The following is a 24239-nucleotide window of genomic DNA, read 5'->3' on the forward strand; positions in this document are numbered from 1 at the left end:
CTGCAGAGATGCTCCCAGTTCTCCAAAGGCAAACCAGCCTGGCTGCAGGAGAGGAGCCACAGGAGTGTGTGTGGGGAGAACAGGGGCACAGAGGGGCTGGGGGCACAGAGGGGCAGGGTGTGTGTGTGTGTTTGTGGGGAGAACAGGGGCACAGAGGGGCACAGAGGGACAAGGGGCACAGAGGGGCAGGGTGTGTGTGTGTGTTTGTGGGGAGAACAGGGCACAGAGGGGCTGGGGGCACAGAGGGACAAGGGGCACAGAGGGGCACAGAGGGGCAGGTGGTGTGTGTGTGTGTTTGTGGGGAGAACAGGGGCACAGAGGGGCAGGGGGCACAGAGGGGCTGGGGGCACAGAGGGGCTGGGGGCACAGAGGGGCTGGGTGTGTGTGTGTGCAGCCTCAGCAGAGCCCTGCAGACCAGAGACAGGAGATCAGATCAAACCTCCACGGGCTCTGTGCTCCTGCTCAAGACATGCTCTCTCCTCAGTGCTCCAGGAACCCTGGGCTCTGTGCCTCCACCTGCCCCTGACACCACAGGCTCCCAAAGTGGGGAGGAGCTGGAAGGGCCCACATGAAACACAAACTGTGGGGTGGAACCAGAAAACAGTGTACAGCTCCCCAGGTAAGAGCCCCTCAGTGCAGCAGACATGGGAATGTGCTAACTGCAGTGCAGGGAGCAGGCACAGCCAGGGCTCAGCACCAGGGTGCAGAGAGACCCCAAGAGTGCCAAAGGCACAGCTCAGGCTGGCCCTGCTGTGCCCAGGGCTGCACAGGACTGAGCCCCTTCTAACACGGGCAGCACAAACGTGTTCAATATGTGCAGCACATCTCCTCTGCCTTCCCAACTAATCTCTCACTCACTGTGCTTGGAATCAACACTCCTCATGCTCAGCAGGCATTCTGTAGTTGATTAAGGGTGCAATAGATGATAAGTATCTGGAAAATTAGTCATTTTTATCTAAGGCCAGCAAGCAGGCTTCCCTCTTTAAAGGAAATACTGTTTTCAGAAAACTGAAGTCCATCTGTCCATTTTCCTCTATCCAGACTCGATGTGCACAGCAATAAACCTGTGTACCTGCCAACTGCTTCAGCACAGAGTGTGCTTTAACAAAAACCCAGCCAGTGCAGGGCAGCCACTCCCTGCAGTCCAATTTACATCCTGCTTGCTCCTGGCTGGGAGAAATGCTGGAGAGGAGCAAGTTAACACCCAGCTTGTTTTGGCCATCAGCAGGAGTTATTTTGGATAAAGTAGTAATGTCTAAAATGACAGTGTGAGAAATCATTAGCTGCTTTCTAAAGCAACGTGCTTCATACAGGCACAATTTCACAGTATTGAGACAGGATTCTCTCAAGGATAAAACACAAGCTGCCTCCTTTTGTCTCCTAAAGGTGAAGGAAATTAGGGAACAGTCAAGAGAAACAGCTTTTTGTATCTTTTACAGGCACTGCTAAGGCTAATTACCAGTGCTTCTGTGTACAAACAGAAGGATTCTCCTTCCCTGTGGAAGAAAAGCTCATCCTGACACCAACTGTTCCTGCAGATGCCTCCAACAAAGAAAACCTAAGGAGCAAACTTGGGCATTTATGACTTTCAGCCTGGTGGAAGCCTGCCCTGGCACATCTTGGCTGCCTGACAGGCTGGCAGGTGCCCTTTTGTACAACCCCCAGGGCACAGGGACGAGAACCTGCAGAAGTCACTCACCGTCAGGACAGTGAAGAGCTCCTCCACATACACTCTCTCTGTTTCTATAAGCTCGTTTATGACATGGCTAAAATGGAAACACAACACAAGTGTATTATTTAAGGTCTATGAGAAGCCCCACAGGTGATCAGTGCAGCCCAGGGAGCCCAGAACTTTGTGTGATCTCATGAATAACTCACAGGGGAGATGACACCTGGGTCAGGCTGCAGGAGCACAGGGACGGGGCAGGGACTGGCCACAAACAAAGCTCATTTCAGGGGGTCTGAAGGGGCTGAGTGCTCACCCTTTCAGCACATCCAAGCTGTCCTCACTGTCGGAAATGAAGTACTGCAAGGAATTCCTCTTCTCCTGGTAGTCGTGCATGACCTCGATCTGGAGGGAGATGGGAGGCACTGGGCAGGCTGCAGAGCCTGCAGGGCAGCAGAGCCCAGCCCTGGGCAGCCAGGGAGCCCTGGGGAGGATGAAACCCTTCCTTATGAAACCCTCGGGCTGCAGACCTCAGAAGGGAACAACAGGTAATGGCCAGCCAAAAATCCCAGAAATGACTCTGCTGCATAAATCTGAACACATGGAAACATAACTCATCAGAGAAGAGTTTCCACAGGGGAGACACCTGGGCATGGGGATATTTCCTAATGCACACCTCTGCCATGTGAGAAACAACTCCAGGGAACAGCACACAGGAAACAGGTGCCTGGATATTGTAAAATCAGTCAAGCCAGGGCTCAGGTGTGGGACTAATCCAACTAAACCACACACATGGTTTGGGTCTGCTTGAGTTTTTAAAGGGCAAAAGAAAAAGGAAATAAACAGGGCATCTCCAAATCCAAAGCACACTCAATCTTCAGAGGAGTTTCAGTTTTTCCCTGTATAAAACTAACTCAGATTTCATGAATCATTTTTACCTTGCGAGAACTTGGAGTTTTTCTTGAAGTTTTCTTCCCAGGGAGAGAGAGATCAAATGAAAATTTCAAACTGGAATTAAAATCTACACCTTGGATAGAAAAAAGCAGAATTACATGATGTACATCTATAGTGAAGGGGATTCTTCAGACAGAAACTAATATGTCAGGAAGAAAAATGGGATACACTTTAAGGATAAATAATTAGTTAGCTAGCACTAATAGCAAACTGACAAAGTAAAGGGTATTTGTCCCAAACAATACTGATTCCACATAGCCCATCCCACGGTCATAAAGGCCACAGAGTACAAATATTTAGAAAAAACAAAATGTTCACCAAAGGAACACAATAATCAAAACCTAACAAAGTCTCTGAAGCCTGAGCATATGATAACAACAAAAACAACAAAAGCAAACAAACTACAAAAAAAGAACACCCCCTGCTAGGACACTGCTTTAAAGCCCTTTTATGAAGGTAGGGCAAGATGCTCAGCTGTAAGAAACTTTCTCCATCTTGCACAAATTTATTGGTATTGTAAATAACTACAAGCTGCAATTGAGCCACGGAGGTAAAGTGGAAGCTCAAAAAGAAAGCACCAGTGTCTCCAGTGAGCTGCAGGGCATCACCAAACACTGTAAGAACGTGCAGAGAGCCAGAGGAGGCACGGGGGCTCTGGGGCACCCTGGGTGCAGAGCCCCTCTGCAGCCAGCACAGCCTGGCCCTGCAGCAGCCACACACCCAGGGGAGCACGGCTGGGCCACACCTGGGAGCACCCACAGGAGCTGAGGATTGCCAGTGGTCCTGCCCAGAGACTGCCCTGGGGGCATCTGCAGCTGCATGGGACACGGGCACCAGCTTCTCCTGCTGCAGGGGCTCTGCCACAGCCTGCAGTGCCACTTCTGCACATCCCACTGCACCTGAGGGCTCAGGGGGGACACGTTTACTCTTCCCCACCTCCAAAAAAATGGTTTAAACATTAGAACCACGTTTCTCAGACAGGCATCAAATCCAGGGCAAAGATAAAAGAGGAAGCATCTGTCCTCAGCCAGAGACAGAAGGGGGGAATGGGGCACAGAAACATGAGGAAGAAAGGAACAGAGGACAGAATGATGTGCTCAGAGCTGGTTTCAAGCCCCACCATAAAACCCATCCATGTCAAACACCCCCAGCAGAGCTCAGCGTGTGCCTTTGGCTCTGCCCATCACGCCACAGGCCGGCAGCAGTTTGATGTTTGCTATCAAACAGACTCTTAAAAAGCTCTCTTGTCATGATCTCCCCAAAGAGGAGCCTTTTGTCTTTGCCACACTTGATCATTGCTTTCAGGAGGAGGATTCATGCAGCACACCTGTGCTTTGCAGGTGACCCAGTGCCTCTGCCAGAAAACGTGTGTCCCATAAAGGCATGGAAAAAGCCCAGCTGGGTGAGGGAGATCTCATAACATCACAGAGCTGGCCACCCATTCACCCCACTCTTTAGTGCAATCATTTGTCTTTGACCCTCTCTCCTCTTTCCAGAAAGCTGGAAAAGCTGGCCAGGTAAAATGGCAATGCTCCAGTTTGGAGACTCAGAGCTTGTACTGACTGAGGAAAGGGCTTTGGAAGGTGATGTGCTCAGGAGAGGGTGGCACCAGCCTGGGAAGAGGAAATCTGGGATTTATTTGCTGCACTGGCCTGCATCTCGAGGAGCTTCATTTCCCTCACTGCATCCAGCTTCATTCCCACCCCTCCACTTGGCTGTTTCCATTTCTCAGTCCCTGAACTGAAGCTGCTTTGCTGCTGTATGACACCTGCTACAACTCACCACAACCAATATTTGTTAATTCATCATAAAAACCTTGTGTTTTAACACAAAGTGTTTAATTGCTTTTATGTAGTCAGATCACTGGATTTAATATTCTGACACAATTTAGCAAGTCCCTGGTTGAAAATACATGGATGCTGCTTTGGAATCTCTTTTAATTCTGCCTGATACACTCAGGGCTGCCAAGGATGAAAGTTTTAATGTTGTCATTTAAAGCTAACATGGTGCCACATCCCATTACCAAAACTAAGGCAGAACATTCAGTGACCTCAGTTCAATGAGAATTTGTAACTTTATGGGCTTTAATTATTCCACAATTGGGATTTAGGGAAGACACCCTGAAGGAATCAAAAGGAGTTAAGCATCCAGCTCATTTCTTTTAATGAGATTTGAGCTCCAAGCTCCTTTGCAAACATCAGTCTAACTTTATGTCAGTTCCAGCTCAAGACAGCCACAGAGAACAGGCAAGCTAATAAATTGACAAAGCTTGCCCTTTTCCCCTGTAGTATTAACTCACCAGCCTCCAGCCCAGCAGGATGCCAGTAACTGGAGGGGTGTGCTACTTACAGCCCTTTTTTCACTGAGTGGGGAGTGGAAATAAATAACAAGCAACCAACTTCATCCTTCACACAGGTGTGGGAGCACAAACACTGGGAAGTTAATAAATCCTGCTATATATTTAACACTCTGCAATAACTCTGTATCTGCCAGCCAGGTTTAGCTGGCTTCTCCAAACCATCCCGAGCCTTACTCCTGCTGGCTCAAAGCTGGAAAAGCGTAACTCCAGATGCTTTACCGTGCTTGGGAGAGAAGAGGGGTGACTTGGCGCGGGGTGGGGTCTCTGGCCGGGGAGCCACGAGCTGCACGGGCCGCACGTGCTTGTCCAGCAGCCTCCTGAAGCACGCCTGCCTGCTCTCAAACATGCCCCGCACGCTCTCCAGCTTCACCTGCGCCGACTGCACCTGGCCCTGCACAGACAGCAGGGTCACCTCCCTGGGCAGGGCACGGGGCTGCCAGGTGACAGCACAGCCCCAGCCTGCTCCTCTCCCTGGAGCCTCGCTTACCTTCAACTCGGGCGTTAAAATGGACTCAAAATCGTAGAGCAGGGCTTGGGGATCGTGGTTTAAGTAGGATGAAGAGCTTTCAAGAAATCTTTCTATGTCCTGGAGTGCTTTCTGAGCGCCTTCTTTGGACTGGCACTTGTCCATCTGCTGGTTGGCGAGCAGGTAGGCACCTTCATCACAGCACTGCAGAGCCTGGGGGCAGCACGGGCAGTGAGACCCCCAGGCACCTCCACTGCCACCAGGGCCCCGTGAGAGCACCACTGACTGACCTGCATGCAGCACTCAGCACTGCCAAGAGCTCGGAGCCTGCTGCGGCTTCACTGGGAAACACAAAGCCACGTTTCTTCTGTGTGGTGACTGCAGTCCTCAACAGGCCCAGCCAAGCTGTGCCCGGCTCAAACCAGTGGTGGGCCCGGCTAAAACCAGTGGTGTGGCTGGCTCAAACCAGTGGTGTGGCTGGCTCAAACCAGTGGTGTGGCTGGCTCAAACCAGTGGTGTGGCTGGCTCAAACCAGTGGTGGGCCCGGCACGGAGGTGCCAGTGCACAGCTGACCCCAGGGATAAGCAGGTGTTTGTTTCTCCAGCTGGGAAAGCTGAAGTGGGCATTTGGAGCTTACAGGGAGGCTGGCAGTGCAGACCTGAGCTGGGGCTCACTGGCACTCACACACTGAGCTGTGCACAGGGGTGAGAGGATGCTCCAGCCAAGAGCAGTAGAGAATTTCCAGTGCTGTGAACGGGACAGGAAACATGGAGCACACCATGGTGTGCTCAGCACAGCCCCAGGCCAGACCCCAGGCACCAAGCAGGCCTGCAAGGAGCCCAGGGGAGGCCCTGTCCTGCAGGACAGGCTGCCAAGAAGTGTGTCCCACAGCTCAGCACCATGCTGAAGGGAGCACACAGAGAGCAAAAGGAGCTCCCCAGTGCCCCGAAACAGGGAAACGGAACAGGGTCAAAATTCACTGTTTCTCTTAATTGGCCTCAAGCACATTACAGCCGTGTGCCTTCTGGCCTAATTAGCGTGAATTTCCCTAAATGAATATTTGATGCTGATTAAGATATCAAAGAGAGTTGGAGCCACATGACTCCACCTCCATGCTAGCACACAGCAGCTGTGCCTATCTACCAATCTGTCACCTTATTTCACACTCAGCTAAGTTCATTCCTAATCAATGACTCAGAAAAAGGGCTGCAGTTCATGTGGGAGCATCACCTCTGGCACAGTGGGCAGGAAAACCTCCCAAGTCAATCAACGCATGGATGCAGCATGAAAGCACCTCCAAGAGCAGCAGCTGAGCTTGGTGCTGTGTGGAGATGCCCACCTCCTTCTGCTGCCCTCGCAGCACCAGCAGATTCCTGTTTGCTGGCTTCCCAGCCAAGGGAGGTGTGCCTCTCCTCAGCCTCGGGGGAACACCTCCCTGCATTAACCCCGAAGAAAAGCTGCAAACTTCAGATGCTTCCAGCGAAGCAGAGAGGCTCAGCCCGTGGATAAGCTAACCAACCATCTCCTGAGAGCCCCGTGTCCCTGAGCTCTACCTGCTGGAGGCGGGTGTGGAGCTCCAGGGTCTTCTCCAGGCGCGTGTGCTTCCTCTTGCCGTGCTCGGCCAGCAGGTCGCAGTGGTGCCGCAGCTCGTTGCACTGCTGGCAGATCAGGTTCAGGGCGTAGTGGTGGTTGGCTGCCAGCTGGTGCCCGTGCAGGATCACCACCTGAGCCTTGCCCATCAGCTCCTGCAGGCAAAGGGAGAGCTGCACACACAGGAACGGTGCCAACGCGCCCCCACACCTCAGCAGGGCTCGGGGAGAAAAACCTTTCTATCCAGGCAGAGGGGGAAGAAGAAAACAGCATTTCCCAAAGCAGCAAGGCTGTGAGTGCCTGCTGGCAGTGCATCACTGCCCCTCCAGGAGCCACAGCCCGGATAAACTGCAGCTGATGGCCAGCTCAGGCGACCAAGCCTCCAGCATCAAAGGCAACTGGAGTCCTTGAGGTTTATCCTGATGCCAAGAACACAGGGTCTTTTCTGCACACCTCAGTAGTTCAATGGCTCTGATTTCTCCAGGAATGGCTTTGCACTGGGAGGGCATTCCTGCTGCACCCTGCCTGCCTTTTTGATCCTACTCTCTCTCTCCATAAACATTTCTTCCAAATGGCAGCAAGCCTCAGGCCTTTCTCTAGAACTCTCCTGTGCCCAGAGCCCTCAGGGTTTCTCTGCTGACCCTGGCCCAGGTGCCCAGCACATCCCTTTGCAGAGGTCACATCCTCAGCTGGGCTCTGTGAATCATTCCACTCTTCTTTCCCCTAGTCTCTTACTCTTCACCCATATGTTATGTTCAAGTCAGACATGTCAGGATACAACTTTTTTTTGCAACTCCATGTGCCTGGTAACAAGTTTCTGCCTATTAGCATAGCTAAAGCACTTAAAATATAAATAATTATTCTTCCAGCTCGTTAAATCCCACGCCTCCCCCACGTTCAGACATTTATCTGTTCCGGATTTTCACGGTGGCTCAGCAATTCATTTTAACTCTGATAATTAAATACCCTGTTTCTGGCTTTCAGAGTGATCCCAGCCTTGCTGCTCAGAGCAGAGACATGAAATCGATCCTCTGGTGCAGCACTTACCAACAAATTACAGAGCCAGGTGATTTCAGCAAACACCTCCCACCACAAACACAGAACGTGGCTCTTGTGTTTCATGAGTGCAAGGTTATCTCACCTGAGCCATGCCATCGAAGTGCTCCAAGTCCTTGAGCCTCTGTTTCACCTGGGGGATGCTGTCCCCAGTGTCGGGCAGCTCCGCCTGCTGACCCATTAAAAATTCAATGGCATTCTTGACCTGGACACAAAGAAGAAGGCTGCTGCAAAAGGATACAAAGCACAGGCAGGAAAGCAGTCTGAGCCCAAAATTAATCACACTCGAGCTAAGATTGCTAAATCCAATAATACAGCTAGTGTTCCAAGAACTAATTTCTAAATTCAAAGATGCTTCCATCAGCAAAATCCAGGCAACTGCAGGGCAGTGATACCTAAATTAGCTCTCAGGGAGGAAGCACAGCCGTCTCCCAGGCTGGCCAGCCCTGCCACAGTCAAGGAACAGCAGCATAAATTAAACACTCTCAAAATAAAAAGCATAAGAACTTCTCTCCGTCAGATCTCCAACTCTCCCTTCTGCCAGTGGAAGCACATCCAATCCTACCTCTTGAAAACTTTGCTCAAACTTCCAGAGTTGTAAATATTGCTCCATCTTTAACTGGTGCTTTTCCCAGAAGCCATCAAAAGCAGTCTCCATCTCTCGCAGCTGACCAAGCAACCTTGGGCACAGAAAAAGGACAAGACTGGAACAATTTGCAAACAGGGGACAAGCAGAGATGGACAAGACCTGGAGATCACTTACACAGGTCCTCTGGACCCAAGGACTCAGAAAAGGCAACAGACATGCACATGTGACTTGAGATGATCCCAGAGAGAGATTTAATGAAATCAGCACTGCATCTGTGTGAAGCAGCTGCTGCTATCTCCATTTATCTGGTAAAACCTGGGAGCCTGGCACGGGAGAGCCCTGCACCTGCTCCACAGCCCCACCAGAACAGTGGGGAAGGGATCAGAGCAAGCCAGAATCATGAGAGAAGTCACCCAGCAATCTGATGGACTGGAGCAAAATCTGGGATCTTTGATAGGTGACCTCAACAACACATCCACACCCAAATAATGTGAGTGTTTCCACTGGAAGTCAGGAATTCAGGGACACTGCACTCACCGATTCACCGTCTCCCAGTCCCCAGACCTCTCTGGCTGCTGCTCCTGGCTGCATTCCCCCGGGTCTGGCTCTTCAAAACTGCTCAGAAGCAAGTTTCCCTCTTTTGTGACTGCTGTGATATCTTCCTGTATGACACAAAACATTTCTCATTCGGGCTACTTACTGTGAGGTCAGCATGAGCCATTTTGTGTTCCTCCTGCCGCAGTTTCCCTGTGTGAAAAGAAGCAGCAATGCCCAACAGACCAAAGGGCTCCCAGCAGATGTTTCAGTCCTTAACATGGAATTAACCCCTGGAGCTGCACGAGGCTGAGCCATGGACAGGGCACCAGGCTGGGTGGAAACTGCCACACGTGAATACACCAGGCCACAGAATGGTTCAGGAGGCCAGCATGCCCCTGGTGTGAGACATCTGTCCACAAGCTCATGTCTGCAAGCAAGAATTTCCACAGCTGGAAGGCTGTGCTTCTCCATCAGGGTCAGCAGAGGCGGGTGTAAGAGGAGCAGCCCACTCAGCACAACCTCTACACATAAAGCAAATACTCCCAAAGCAATCTCTCCTGGGGGAAATTTAAACCCTGGGGGCCCTCATCAGCATCAGCTGAGGTGCTCTGTGCTGGCTGGGCTCACCCCCAAGCAAACATGTGCATTGAGTCAACTGTTTTCAGGAAAAAGAGGCCAAGCACAGGAAGGAGTCAGAAAACACAGGCAGCTGATGAACTGAGGTGCCAGAGGCCCTGAAGGAGTGACCTGTGTGTGGTCCCATTGGAGAGACTGGTCCTGGAGGACTGAGCCCATCCCAGGAGATGGCCAGGTCTCTATACAAGAGAAACAATGGCAAAATCTCTTCAGGGAGAGGATTCAGAAAGGCCAGACTTGGTTCAGCGCCTGCCTGCCCCAGACAGCTCACAGCAGCCCAGGAGAGGACAGAGCTGCAGGAAGCTCCCTCTGCACACAGTGCCCAGTGCCAGCCTGCAGCCCTGGCACTGACACCCTGAATGTGACCACCAGGCAAACCCACCTCCTCCTGAGACTGCCCCAGGCAGGAGGCTCAGCAGAGAAAGGGTGCAGCGTGTCTCAGACTGCAGGGGCTGTTCTTTATCCTCTTACCCTCACTCCCCAGAGACCCACATTCCTCCTGTGACTCAAAGCCATTCCTTGTCCAAAAACCAAAGTGGCCTGACTCTCAAACAGGTGTCAACTTGACTTTTTCTGTTCAGTACATCAGTGGGGTTAAGTTACTCTCTTTAATTAATTTCTGTCATTTTTGCATTGTGCTTGATGCCAGTTTTCCTCAGCATCACAGCTACATAAATTATTCTGATTTACTCAATATCTGAATTCAGGAATCAGCTGTACCAGTCCTGGGGCTGTCATGGCAGAGACAAGGATCCCATGTCTTGCTGTCACCACAATCTGTGCACAGCTTCTCATCTGCTTTTGTGTTTCATGGTCTTAGAAGGAACAAGAGAAAAAAGCCAACAGACCTCACTTCAGACAAAAGCCAACGAGTGGTTTTGATATCTGAAATTAATAGAGGAGGAATTAAAACCAACAGATGGCTTGTACTGAGTGCTGCTGTGCTTTCTACTCAAAGGGGAACACGTGATGTGTTTTATTTCTGCACAGAGACAAGGGGGCACTGCTGACTGGTTTATACTCTGTATACTGGTTTATACTCTGCTGACTGGTTTATCCTCTGTATACTGGTTTATACTCTGTATACTGGTTTATACTCTGCTGACTGGTTTATACTCTGCTGACTGGTTTATCCTCTGTATACTGGTTTATACTCTGCTGACTGGTTTATCCTCTGCTGACCCACACTGTGGGGCTGCTATTGCCCCTGCACTGTGGCCACAGTCCTGAGCACAAAGCTGAACTCACTGAGTCACGGTGCAATAGATGCAGCTGCTATTTCATATTACTCTCTTCATTTTCAAAGAGATGGAGGCCCATTGACAGTATCCATAGTGATACTTTCTAAACATGCACAGACGTATTTATGCCTACACACAGCACAACTTGCATGACATTTTCAGTATTTCTTAGAGGCAGCTTTCTGGGAACTCGCTGACACATGAATGACAAACGACTATAAATTAAAATAGATACAATTCCTTGACTTAGGTAAATGAAACCTGTCACAAAGCAGGAGCTCATTCTTCAGCCCCACAGAACAGCTATGAACACAGTGACTGCTTCTGAAGGGAGGGTTTGGGGCCTGTGCTGCTCCTGGAAGGTGCAGGAGCACCAAAGACCACAGGCTGATATGATAAAGTAGCTGGCTGCCCTGAACCTTCCACTGACTGCTATGATAATATTAATCACAAAGAGTTGGAAAAAAAATTTTAAATATTCAAGAAACAAATGTTGTCTAAGACAAAACCTGAAGGCTGCCATGAAGACAGGGATCACATGGGGGATGCTCTGTACCCTGTGCTCACACAGAAATCTTCACCTTGGATCTGCCCAGCACAGTTCCCTTAAGTGCCCCCAGGGAAGATCCAGCAGGCAGAGGGACCCGGGGACAGACCACCCCTCCAGACATGCTGATGAACTCTGCCTGCAGCTTTCTGCAGCCAGGGGGGTGAGGCAGAGAGCTGGGGACAGCAACAGGCAGGTGACAGAGCCCCACACAGCCTGCTGGCAGCCAGAGATGCCACCCCACGGGAGGAGCAGGCTGCAGCCAGCCACAGTGCAGGCAGGAGGGCTGCAGCCAGCCACAGTGCAGGCAGGAGGGCTGCAGCTCAGGAGGGCTGGGTGCAGGAGGGCTGCAGCTCAGGAGGGCTGGGTGCAGGAGGGCTGCAGCTCAGGAGGGCTGGGTGCAGGAGGGCTGCAGCTCAGGAGGGCTGGGTGCAGGAGGGCTGCAGCTCAGCAGGGCTGGGTGCAGGAGGGCTGCAGCTCAGGAGGGCTGGGTGCAGGAGGGCTGCAGCTCAGCATGGCTGGGTGCAGGAGGGCTGCAGCTCAGCATGGCTGGGTGCAGGAGGGCTGGGTGCAGGAGGGCTGCAGCTCAGGAGGGCTGCAGCTCAGGAGGGCTGGGTGCAGGAGGGCTGCAGCTCAGGAGGGCTGGGTGCAGGAGGGCTGCAGCTCAGCATGGCTGGGTGCAGGAGGGCTGCAGCTCAGGAGGGCTGGGTGCAGGAGGGCTGCAGCTCAGGAGGGCTGCAGCTCAGGAGGGCTGGGTGCAGGAGGGCTGCAGCTCAGGAGGGCTGGGTGCAGGAGGGCTGCAGCTCAGCATGGCTGGGTGCAGGAGGGCTGGGTGCAGGAGGGCTGCAGCTCAGGAGGGCTGCAGCTCAGGAGGGCTGGGTGCAGGAGGGCTGCAGCTCAGCATGGCTGGGTGCAGGAGGGCTGCAGCTCAGGAGGGCTGGGTGCAGGAGGGCTGCAGCTCAGGAGGGCTGGGTGCAGGCAGGGTACCTGCTTGCTGCATGGCACAGGTGAGGACACAGAACAGCCAGGCTGTGCTCTGCCTCATCTGACAGCACACACACGGGAGGGAGGGAGCAGGGGGAACCAGCCAAAGAGTGGGCACCAACCAAATGGGGCACCAACCACACAGGGGCACCAACCACACAGGGGACACCAACCTGTTATTATGATATTTTATGAAAAATCCTTTGTGAGGATTTTGGGAAGTCGAGAAGTTTTAAGAGAGAAATGTAAACAACAACTATCTGCTACTGTGGAATGTAACAGGTGCATCCGTGATTGGTAGATATTAGTTGTTTCTAATTAATAGCCAATCACAGATGCAGCTACATCGGACTCTGAGAATCACAAGTCCTTGTTATTCATTCTTTTCTTGTTCCTTCTAACCTTCTGATGAATCTTTTCCCTCTATTCTTTTAGCATAGTTTTAATATAGTATTTTAATATAATACATATCATAATATAATAAACCAGCCTTCTAAAACATAAAGTCAAGATTCGCATCTCCACATGTAAGACACCAAACACAACACCAACCAAACAGGGACACCAACCAAAGAGTGGACACCAACTAAACAGGGGCACACCAACCAAACAGGGACACCAACCAAACAGGGACACCAACCAAACAGGGACACCAACCAAACAGGGACACCAACCAAAGAGGGACACCAACCAAAGAGGGACACCAACCAAACAGGGACACCAACCAAAGAGTGGACACCAACTAAACAGGGGCACACCAACCAAACAGGGACACCAACCAAACAGGAGACACAATCACACAGGGACACCAACCAAAGAGGGACACACCAACCAAACAGGGGACACCGACCAAACAGGGACACCAACCAAAGAGTGGACACCAACCACACAGGGATGCCAACCAAACTGGGGACACCAACCACACAGGGACACCAACCAAAGAGGGACACACCAACCAAACAGGGGACACCGACCAAACAGGGACACCAACCAAAGAGGGACACCAACCAAAGACTGGACACCAACCAAAGACTGGACACCACACAGGGAACACCAACCAAAGAGTGGACACCAACCAAACAGGAGACACAATCACACAGGGGACACCAACCAAAGACTGGACACCACACAGGGAACACCAACCAAAGACTGGACACCAACCAAAGACTGGACACCAACCAAAGACTGGACACTACACAGGGGACAACAACCAAACAGGGACAGCAACCAAAGACTGGACAGCAACCAAAGACTGGACAGCAACCAAACTGGGACACACCAACCAAACAGGGGACACCACCCAAAGAGTGGACACCAACCCCACAGGGACACCAACCAAAGACTGGACACCACCCAAAGAGTGGACACCACAGAGGGGACACCAACCAAAGAATGGACAGCAACCAAACAGGGACAGCACCCAAAGAGTGGGCACCAACCAAAGAGGGACACCAACCACACAGGGGCCAGCAGGCAGCCCGGGGCAGCAGCCGGGGCAGCAGAGCCCAGCAGCGCGGCCCCGGGCGCAGCTGTGCCGCCGTACCTTCAGCTGGCAGTACCTCTCGGTGCGCAGCGCCAGCAGGCGCTCAATGGCGTGCATGTCCTCGGGCAGCTCCGCCTCTGCCAGCTCCGTGCCGAAGCACTGCAGCAGCTGGGCAATCTCCTTCACCGTCAGGGCAAAGCTCTCGATGGCCTGCGGGACACGGGCACTGCGTCGGGCCCAGCCAGCACTGCACTGCAGCTCCAGCCAGGGCTCAGCTGTGCCAGGGTGCCAACAGCTCCGACAGGGCTGGGTGGGATGTGCAGGCACACAGAGAGAACATCCCACCGGGAATCCAACCTGCCACTCCTCTGGGACACAGCATCCCCGGGAAAACTGAGTGCTCAGCAAGGCACAACTCCTGACTCTGGCACTGTGAAAGTTCTTGCAAAGGGAAAGAAACAAACCCGACTGGAAATTTTCTGAATTCCCTGCATTTGGTCAGTGTGCAGTAGGCATTACCCCACTTCCCAAACACAGTTCTGGTATTAATCACATTAAGCGACCATTATTAACAAAAAAGCCTATTTGGTATGTCCCATTAAGGGAATTCTAATAAAGATTTAAAAGACAGATCTTTTGGGAGCAGTTTCAATAGGAGCCTGAGGGAGCCAATCATCCTGCAAACCCACCAAAGCCTTGGTCTGAGCACACCGTGGCTCCTCTGCAGGTGTGACCCGGGAGGTGCAGTGGCTCCTTTCAGGGCTCGGTGCCTGACTGCCAACCTCCCCGGAGCCCCAGCTGGCCGTGGCAGCCCACTCACCGTCCTGAAGATGACCCACTCACCGTCCTGAAGATGACCCACTCGCTGTGGCAGTACTCCAGCGTGCCCCCGAGCTCGGGGGTCAGCTGCTGCTCCTCGATGTAGGTCAGCAGGTCACTGACCGAGCTCAGCATCACCACCTGCACACACATACAGAGAGAGCCCTGTCAGCTGGGAGCGCCCTCCTGCCCACTGCTGCCCCTCCATGTGCTCTGCATCCTGCCCTGGAGCACGGCTTCCCCCTGCACTCATGGCTAGCACAGCTTTTGTCTGGGTGTCTGACCGTGGTGAGCCAGCCCTCATCTCCAGGTGCTCCCTCTCCCAAATGCAGGGCACAGTGAGGTGCTGCAGAACAGGGCTGAATGCAAAGTGAGGCAGGTTTAAGCAAGGCATCACCAGTAAGCTGGAAAGAACACATACATTTTAATAAGTTATGAATTATAACTTACCAATTTCACATAAATGTGTACTCATGATTTTTTTTGTGTGTGTGTGTGTCTTGATCTGCCATGGGATGTGTAAGGAATGCTCAAAATTGTGCAAAGAACTGCCATTTTAGAGTGAAAAATGTAAAGTTTGTGAAAATTTGCTATTTCCTAAAGGAAAGTATTAATTTGTTCGCTGTGTTTGTAACAGCATCAACCTTAGATTCTATAAATGTACTTTTCTTCTCTTAATTATTCTCATTATGTCCTATAATCAAGGTGGTTTAAAAGTCTGGAAATTTTGAGTTGAAAACATAAACTCATTTCAGTTGCTATTTTAGGAACAACCACCAGCAGCATGCTGCTATGGGGTCTACACTTAGATGAACATGGGAAAATCCATAGGAAAAGCTCCACCAGACATGTCTTCTGACTTTTCAGACATTAAACAAACCCCTGGCTACTCTTCACATAGAATGCTTTGGGTTGGAAGGATGATGAAGTTTCCAGCCCCACTCCCACGGGCAGGGACACTTCCACTGTCCCACCCAGGCTGCTCCAAGCCCTGCCCAACCTGGCCTTGGAAACTCCAGGGATGGAGCAGCCAGGGCTGCTCTGGGCACCTGTGCCAGGGCTGCCCAGCCTCCCTGGGAAGAATTTATCCCTAATATCTAATCTAGATCTATCATTTTCCAGAGGGAAGCCATTCCCTGTGTCCTGTCTATCTAGGCTCTTGTCCCCAGTCCCTCTGCAGCTCTCCTGGAGCCCCTCCAGGTCCTGGCAGGGCTCTGAGCTCTCCCTGGAGCTTCTCCTGTCCAGGTGGGCACCCCAGCTCTGCCAGCCTGGCTGCAGAGGGGCTGAGCCCCCCAGCCTGCTCTGGAGTGCTGCAGAGGATCCATGTGAGACCAGCAGAGTGGGGCAGTGTCCGCACCGGTAGCTTGAGCAGGAAATCCTCCTGGCTGAAGCGGAAGCCGATGTCGGTGAAGGTGCGCTGGAAGAACCCCGTGGGCCGCAGAACCATCACCAGGTGCAGGTTCCCCGGGAAGGAGGCCTGCAAGGGAACACAGACACATTCACCTGGGCACGTGGCAGCTCCCAGTGCACTGGAAACAGCGGGAATCACTCTGCTTTGGGGTTTTCTCATTTTCAGACCAGGAGGGAGGTGCAGAGGTTTGGGATGTGGCTGCAGCAGGGCTCCTCCGAGGCACATTGTTATAAACTTTAATAATACAGATACTGCTCATCATTACAACTCGGGGAGTGAAATTACAACTTAGCAGGGAACAGAGAGATGGAACACTGAGAGGAGTGACAGACTGAGGAAGCAAAATTTATTGCCAAACTTGCTAATCATCCCATAGCTGCATGAAGCACACTCGTCTTGTCCTTGGTAATTACCAGGCAACATTTAATTTGTGGCAAGAATCTGGAATTTCCTGTCTACACTGCTGGAGCCTTTTTGCAAGCATATGGTTGGCAGGTGCATTTTTAAATAGATCTGTGAAAAGGGTTCTTGAGAATGAAAAAGAACTTTTAAGAAAGTAGAAGTTGCTTCATTAAATTATGGATGAGCGCATGATGCAAAGACTTGAGTTAATTAAGACATGATTTGCTCTGAGATCCTGCCAGGCCAGGTCACATTTCTCTCCTTATATCATCCTCCTCCATGAAACATGATAGTAACCTCTGTACCAAGGGTGAGAATAGTGAACATGTTTGGGTGCTGTGCCCTGCAGGGCACCTCCCTATGCCTTCCAAACAAAGATCACTCCCACAAACATCCTTTAGTGCTCTTTAAACAGGCCTGATTCACACTGAGGTCTGCCACCCCGAGCTGCACTGTCACTCTGTTTTCTTGGGTAGGAAGGGAAGGCTGTGGCTCCCACTGCCCACAGCTTCCCTCAGAAATGGACAGTGGCTTTTAGGATCATATAAGCCACAGAAATCCAATATATTGATCTGCTGCTATTTTAAGTACAAGCAGGAAAAAAAAAAAAAAGTATTGTGAATGAAATGACAAACTCATACCCTTTGGAAGTCAACAAGAGTGGTGCCAGGGACAAGGACTTGGCGTTAGAAACAACAGCAAACCATAAATAACAGAGAGACTGGTGCTGGCTGCAGGCCCTGGGCGCCGTGCTCCTCTCCAGCACTGGCCAGCACATAATGCCTCTCTGGGAGCTCCAGGCTCCTGCCTTGACCCTCTCCTGAAAAATGCTGCAGGAATGTCTTTGGGAACAACCAGCCAGAAGTTCATCCTCCCTCGGTCTGACATCATTGCTCCCCTTCATCCCCTGTGCCCTCCAGCCCTGCTGGCACTTGGAGCTTTGCCCTTTCTCCTTCAAGTCCTGTTTAACAGGCACCCTCTGGAGCTTTGGCCTTTCTCCTTCAAGTCCTGTTTAACAGGCACCCTCTGGAGCTTTGGCCTTTCTCCTTCAAGCCCTGTTTAACAGGCACCCTCTGGAGCTTTAGCCTTTCTCCTTCAAGCCCTGTTTAACAGGCACCCTCTGGGTGCAGAGCAACCTCCTGGAGGAAGAGCCTGGGTGTCCAACCCCAGCTCCCCATGGGGAACCTGCAGGCTTTGAATGCCAGCCCCTGGGAGCCCTGGGCAGCAGAGGAAAGCTGCAGGGAGGGGCAGCAGCAGGCAGGGCACAAGCCCAGCTGACAGGGACCACTGGGAGCTGCCTGGCTCAGGGCAGGCGCCACAGTCAGAGTTCCTGAAAAATCCCTTCGCCCAGCATTCTTCTCCTGGGAAGCTGAGAAGCCTCAGAGAAAAAGGAAAACAATATTATCTCATTTGCTTCTCCTGTTTTGCTGCTTTGGAATGTGGTTGGAGATTGTTTCTCCAACAGGTGGTTGTTTCATTGGGTTCATGTGAATTATTTTGACTTAATGACCAATCAAGGCCAAGCTGTGTCGAGGATTTGGAGAGAGTCAAGAGTTTTTCATTAGTATCTTTTAGCCTTCCGTAAGTATCCTTTCTGTATTCTTTAGTGTAGTTTAGTATAGTATTCTTTAATATAATATAGTATCATAAAATAATAAATTAGCCTTCTAAAAACATGGAGTCAGATTCATCATACCTCCTTCCTTCATCTGGAAACCCCACAAATACAACAGCAGGGATGCTCCTGGCACCTCTGGCTGCAGGATGCCAACACCAACCACATGAGGAGAGCACAGCACTGCCTCCATCACCCCTGGCACCTCTGGCTGCAGGATGCCAACACCAACCACACCAGGAGAGCACAGCACTGCCTCCATCACCCCTGGCACCTCTGGCTGCAGGATTCCAGTGTGACCCACACCACACACACCAGGAGAGCAGCACTGCCCCTCCACCCCAGGGACACACCACTGTGTCCCTCCTGCTCCTTGGTATTTCTCCTCAAAGAGCTGAGTTTCCAGGGCAGGTGATTGGATTTCCACTCAGTTTAGAAAGCATTTGGGGATTTTTCAGCTGATCTTACACATACAGGATCAAGGTCAGCACTTACGAGCAGCTACAAAGCAGGAAACACAGCTTTGCAAATGACACCTAATGTATTCCAAGCATGGGAAAAAATGAACAAGACAAGAAATAAGCTTGTAGAAAGACAGACACCAACAAGCTGTGTCCTGTGCCCTCTTAGAGACTTAAGGGAAAGGATGAAATGTTAGGAAAAAAACCCCACAGACCAGTAATTCCTCAACATAACATTCCTGTAGGGATTGTATATTTTTTAATTATTGTAACAATTTCAGTTTTTCTCAGGGCTGAAGTGTAGATAAGTTTCCTGAAAACTGAACTCTAATGATACTGAAGGCACTGCTGCAAAAAACCCTTTCCCACAATGTATTACAGAAAGCAAAGACAAAAGGATCCTCAATCTTGCCTTATGCTTTATCTCACCATTTGTAAGACTAAAAAGAATCCTGTGCACTTGGTAAGCCTGGGGTTATGTAACAAAACACCTAAAGAGCCCTCTGGAGCCTGTGCCCTCTGCAGGACAGCAGGAAAGGCAGAAAACTCCCAGCACAGCTCCCCTAAATCAGGCATCACACCAGCTCCCTCACTACTGCTCACTGTCCCACCCAGCACAGCCCTGCTCTGCACCCTGCCCTTCCCAGGACACACACGGGTACCCCAAGGCCAGGTCAGCAGCTTTTAATGCACATTTAACTATAACCACCCAGACAGCCCTGCCTTGATCAATACAGACACACTGGGCTAAGAAACACAAGAAAGGACTGCACTGAGAGCACCCCAGTTACTGCCTCATACTGAGTATCTCGTTCTGACACATTTAGTGTGACTTTAACATTTCCGCCAATTTTAGGAACTCTGTTTTCAGACACTATTCTTCCCTGCAGTTCACTGGGGCATCCATGAGGTTGGAGATCAATAAATAAAAAAAAATCAAATTTTAAAACAAAGTAGTATCTGCCAGTAAGTTTCCTTCTGAGCACTGAGGCCATGAGTCCTTACACAGGTGCTGAATGACTTTCTGCTGCCCCTTAAAGGAAAATCCTGCACAAAATCTGAGCCTTGAACTTCCCCCGGAGCCAGAACCAAACTCCGAGCGCTCTGCTACCTCTGCTTCGGCCGGCTGCATAGTTAACCTAACTAACCCAATTAACCCAATTAACCAAAGATGCTGTCAGCATCGCTGGGGTCCGTGCAGGGCTGTCCTTCCCACAGGGGTGATGGTACAGCCGCTGCTGCGGGCACAGAGCGGGAGCGGCACCGCGGGCAGCGCGCGGGCACCGGGGCACCCAGGGACACCCGGGGCACCCAGGGATACCCAGTGACACCCGGGGCACCCAGTGACACCTACTGATACCAGGGGTGCCGGGGCACCCAGTGATACCCAGTGATACCAGGGGTACCGGGGTACCCGCTCATACCCAGGGTACCTGCTGATACCCAGTGATACCCGCTGATACCCGGGGTACTGGGGTACCCGCTGCTACCTGGGGTACCCAGTGATACCCACTGACACCCAGTGATACCCATTGATACCCAGCGGTGCTGGCAGTACCCGGTGATTCCCAGTGATACCCAGCAATAGCCAGCGGTACCCAGCAGTACCAGCAGTACCTGACAGTACCAGCGATACCCGGCGATACCCAGCTGTACCAGCGATACCCGGCAGTACCAGCGGTGCCAGCGCCCGGCCGCTCCCGCACGGAGGATGCCCTGACTCCCCCCGCGCCGCCGGAGCCCGAGCGCTGCGGGCCGCGCCGCCGCCTCCCCCGGGCCCGTGCCGGTTCCCGCAGCACGGCGGGCCCGGAGCCTTACCGCATCCCGGGCGGGCCGCCCGCCCCGCCGCGGGCCCGCCTCCGCCATGGCCCGGGGCTGCGGGGACGCTGCGGGATGCAGGGATGCTGCGGGATGCAGGGACGCTGCGGGATGCAGGGATGCCGCGGGGATTCAGGGATGCTGCGGGATGCAGGGATGCCGCGGGATGCAGGGATGCTGCGGGGATTCAGGGATGCAGGGATGCCGCGGGGATGCTGCAGGGATGCGGGGATGCTGCGGAGCGCGCTGCCCCGCTCGCCCCGCTGCCCGGGGCCGGCCCGCAGCTCTTTGGTTCGGCTCGGCTCGGCTCGGTTCGGTTCGGGCAGGCAGCAGCCCTGCCGGCTCCCGGCTCCCGGCTGGCAGCCCCACTCTCCTCCCAGCGCCGGCTTCGCTTTTAAGGTGGAATGCCCAAAATCATCCTGCAGACGCTCTCTGCTGCGAGGACGGGGCTCCCGGCTCGCAGCTCTCGCCCTTCCCTTTCCCCCCGCCGTGATCCCCAAGGTGCCTTTCCAGGCTGGTCGGGGCTCAGGGGGTGAACCAAGCAAAGATGCTGCGGCCACAACCCGGGGCTTGCCCCGGCATCACTTCCCACAGCACTGCTAGCCTGGTTGGCCCAGGCAATTAGAGGCACACATAAAGAGTTAAAACAAAAATCTGTACAGTGTGATAGAAAAATTTTCAAGATCAGATGCACAACCGCAGAGCTGCAATTGCATATACATATGCTGGAAAAAATAGGACACAGTCTGTGTTTTAAATTCAGCTTCACGGCACTCCTTTACTCCAAAACTGTACAAAGATCAGAAAAATATATATTTTTTTTATTGCATCAGGGTTTATGATGCGTGACTGGGAAAAAATCAAGATTTAAATTTTTGTCCTTACACCTTCTGGACACAGAGACAGCTATTTAGGACCTGACTGTTTTTAAGACAGTATTCCCAAGTCTCAATGGACACAGGTTTCCTGCATCCCCCTTTGCACAGAGCTCCTCCCATTCTTTGCATGGCCAGCCCTGACACTGCAGGCAAAGTCACCTCTCCACGTGGACACCCAGCACTAACTGGGTGTATGCTCAAATAATTAAATTTTCTTATTAAACACAAAACGAATGCCACTTTTGTAGAAGCTACAAATTAGGACAGGATTTTTTGCCATTTGACACTTCCAGACTATGCAAAGCAAGTACCTCACCCTTAAAGGATGCTCTTGGTATTAGCACCTGTTCAAACGCTGGCAGCAGAACTGAGTCTTGATGATGATCACTTTAAAGAACCACTTTCTAAATGCTGCTTCTTCTCTAGTGGTATGGCAACCACACCTGCAGGTTCAGTTTCTAACATTCAGAAAAATAGAACAGAAAATACCCTTGGTGGGATCTCATTCACCCTGCCAAAAGGGAGCCCTCTGCCTCCTAAGGGATGCTGCCCAGCAAACTGCCAGGTGTCTTTAACACCAAGTTCAGCTGTAGCAGATTAACCATTTAAAACACCATAAATCTGACTTTACCAGAACCAGGTAAGCATTTTGTGTCTCAGTGCATACCCTTCACTCCATCCTTCCTCAGATGGACTGATGACATTAACCACTCCATGACTGAGCAGAAACAAGCACAACAATAATCCACGCACCCCCATGGCATGGTGTGCTTGGGAAAGGATTCCTCTGGGAGCTCCTACCCCCCTGCACCCACAAATGTGACTTTTCTTCAGCTGCACACTGCTGAGAGCCCAGGCCCAGGTTCCCAGACACAGAATTGCACAAGCAGCCCCTGTGAGCTGTGCTCAGAGCAGCATCTGCCAGTGCTGCCAGGCATGTGTGCACCAGGTCATTTAAAGCACATTAATGCATCCACACACTTTGAAATGGATTTTCCCATCCATGCCCACATTCAAATCCTTGTGAAGCCTGTTTAAAGAACCTAAAACTTTCAGTCACCAACAATTAGGTAAAATAAATTAATAACCAGTGTCAAGAACATATATGGAGCAAAATTTTCCACCCATCAAAAGCAGAGAACATAGCACAAAACACATTTGAACCAGTGCAAAAGAGTATAAAACCCAGGAAATGGATCAAGCAAGCAAATTAACACACAAACAGCTCATTTAACACTCAAATGAATGACAGGGCTATAAAGCAAACTGCTGCCTAGAGAGGCAGCAGGAGCATCATTGCTCTGGTCCCCAGTGTTTTCTGAAGGAGACACACAAAGGCAGGGTGACAGTGCACTGAAAGCAATCAGCATTAAAGAGCACTTACTGCTATCTTTTGGAGAGTTGTTTTGACTGATGTCCATGTGTCCAGTCTTCTATCCAGGATCAGGATAAATTTAGTGTCAGACTCATGCTGACTGCAAGATAAGAAACACCAATAACCAGGTAACATTCCAAGAAAAGTGACTGTTCCCAAAAGAACCCCAAATCCAAGAACCTGGAATGCAAACCACATTTTAGTATTTCTGCAGTTCCTGAAATTCCCTTTGAAAAAATTTTCCTGAACACCCAAACTCTTTCCAGAGGCACTTAGCAACAGAACAAAGGGCAACAGGCACAAACTGAAGCACAGGGAATTCCATGTGAATATGAGGAAAAATGTCTTTGTCCTGAGGGTGGCAGCGCCCTGGGACACACTGCCAAGACAGATTGGGAAATCTCCTTCTCTGGATATTTTAAAAACCCACCTGGGGCTGTTCATAGCTCCAGACAGTCCAGCACAACCTGCTGCAGGTGAAGCTGCTCTGCTGGGGGGCAGGACTGGATGTTCTTCAAGATCCCTTCCCACCCCAGGCCATTCTGTGACCTCCACAGCTCCCCCCAGCCCAGAGTTCCTGGGATCCTGACTGTCCTCAGCTGTGACTCGGTGTGACGTGGTGACAGCAGAGTGCTCTGGGAACCCAAAGGGGCCTTGAGGAGCAGCTGTGCCCTGGCCAGCAGGCTCCCCCAGTGATGCCCCACGACCCCCCTGCCTTCCTGCCCAGGTTAGAGCAGCCAGGCAGTGACTCCTGCCTTGTTCTGGCAGGAGGCACCAGAGGTGACACCAAGGCAGGGCAGGAGGCAGCAGAGGTGACACCAAGGCAGGGCAGGAGCTTTCAGTCAGGGCACACCTCGCTGCTGTGCTCTGTGGCAGCCACAACTCTGACCAACACGTTGAACAGGAGTTAGCAGTGGTGCTCAGAGGGATAAAGAGCAATTCCCTCTGACTGAAGGTATGGAGAGGCACCCAGCCATCCTGTGACACATCTTATGGAGCTCTAACTCTCACCCAGAGTGCAAAGGTTTCAGGTGAATTCATTCAGTGGCTCTGAAGCGTAGAAGTAAGGAGCAGAGAAAATGAACATCAAATTTTACATGTGGGTCACAGACAGAACACATGTAATAAAGTCTGAGGCTGTGAGCATGCTGAGTCTGACTTTTCAGCCAAAACCTTTATTTGCTTAGAATGGTTTAGGCAATGTGAGACAACTCTGCAGGTTTCTGTTAGCTCTGTTCACCCCCACCACCAGCTAAGTCACCCAGGTGGGTGGGAGCAGGCCCAAGCATCCTTTGGTTTGAGGCAAAAATAAAACCCTTGGGTTTTTCAGCACACTCTAAAATGTTTAAAGG

At 51.6% G+C, this 24239-nt stretch overlaps 1 protein-coding gene across 13 annotated transcripts in view; it reads right to left on the reverse strand.

The window, feature by feature from the left end:
• MCF2 (MCF.2 cell line derived transforming sequence) overlaps window positions 1–24239 on the reverse strand; it is a 52739-nt gene that overhangs the window by 14774 nt on the left and 13726 nt on the right. For 9 of the 13 annotated variants that reach the window (XR_010365632.1, XR_010365631.1, XM_064426434.1 and 6 more), the window contains exons 4-16: window positions 22897–22987; window positions 16285–16404; window positions 14952–15068; window positions 14169–14318; window positions 9218–9342; window positions 8657–8771; window positions 8177–8296; window positions 6999–7190; window positions 5467–5658; window positions 5199–5370; window positions 2605–2693; window positions 1983–2071; window positions 1700–1766 (exon numbers count right to left, since the gene is read on the reverse strand). Coding sequence is in view for 11 of the 13 variants with exons in the window: in XM_064426434.1 (XP_064282504.1) it covers window positions 1700–1766; window positions 1983–2071; window positions 2605–2693; window positions 5199–5370; window positions 5467–5658; window positions 6999–7190; window positions 8177–8296; window positions 8657–8771; window positions 9218–9342; window positions 14169–14318; window positions 14952–15068; window positions 16285–16404; window positions 22897–22987 (1639 nt within the window). In the remaining 2 variants the exon portion in view is untranslated. Of the gene's footprint in view, window positions 1–1699; window positions 1767–1982; window positions 2072–2604; window positions 2694–5198; window positions 5371–5466; window positions 5659–6998; window positions 7191–8176; window positions 8297–8656; window positions 8772–9217; window positions 9343–9380; window positions 11717–14168; window positions 14319–14951; window positions 15069–16284; window positions 16405–20634; window positions 21025–22896; window positions 22988–24239 lie in introns of those variants that run through there. The other 4 variants (XM_064426432.1, XM_064426438.1, XM_064426439.1 and 1 more) reach the window with 4 other exon arrangements.

Source organism: Passer domesticus, chromosome 7 (genome assembly GCF_036417665.1).
Source record: "Passer domesticus isolate bPasDom1 chromosome 7, bPasDom1.hap1, whole genome shotgun sequence".
Classification (NCBI taxonomy): Eukaryota; Metazoa; Chordata; class Aves; order Passeriformes; family Passeridae; genus Passer; species Passer domesticus.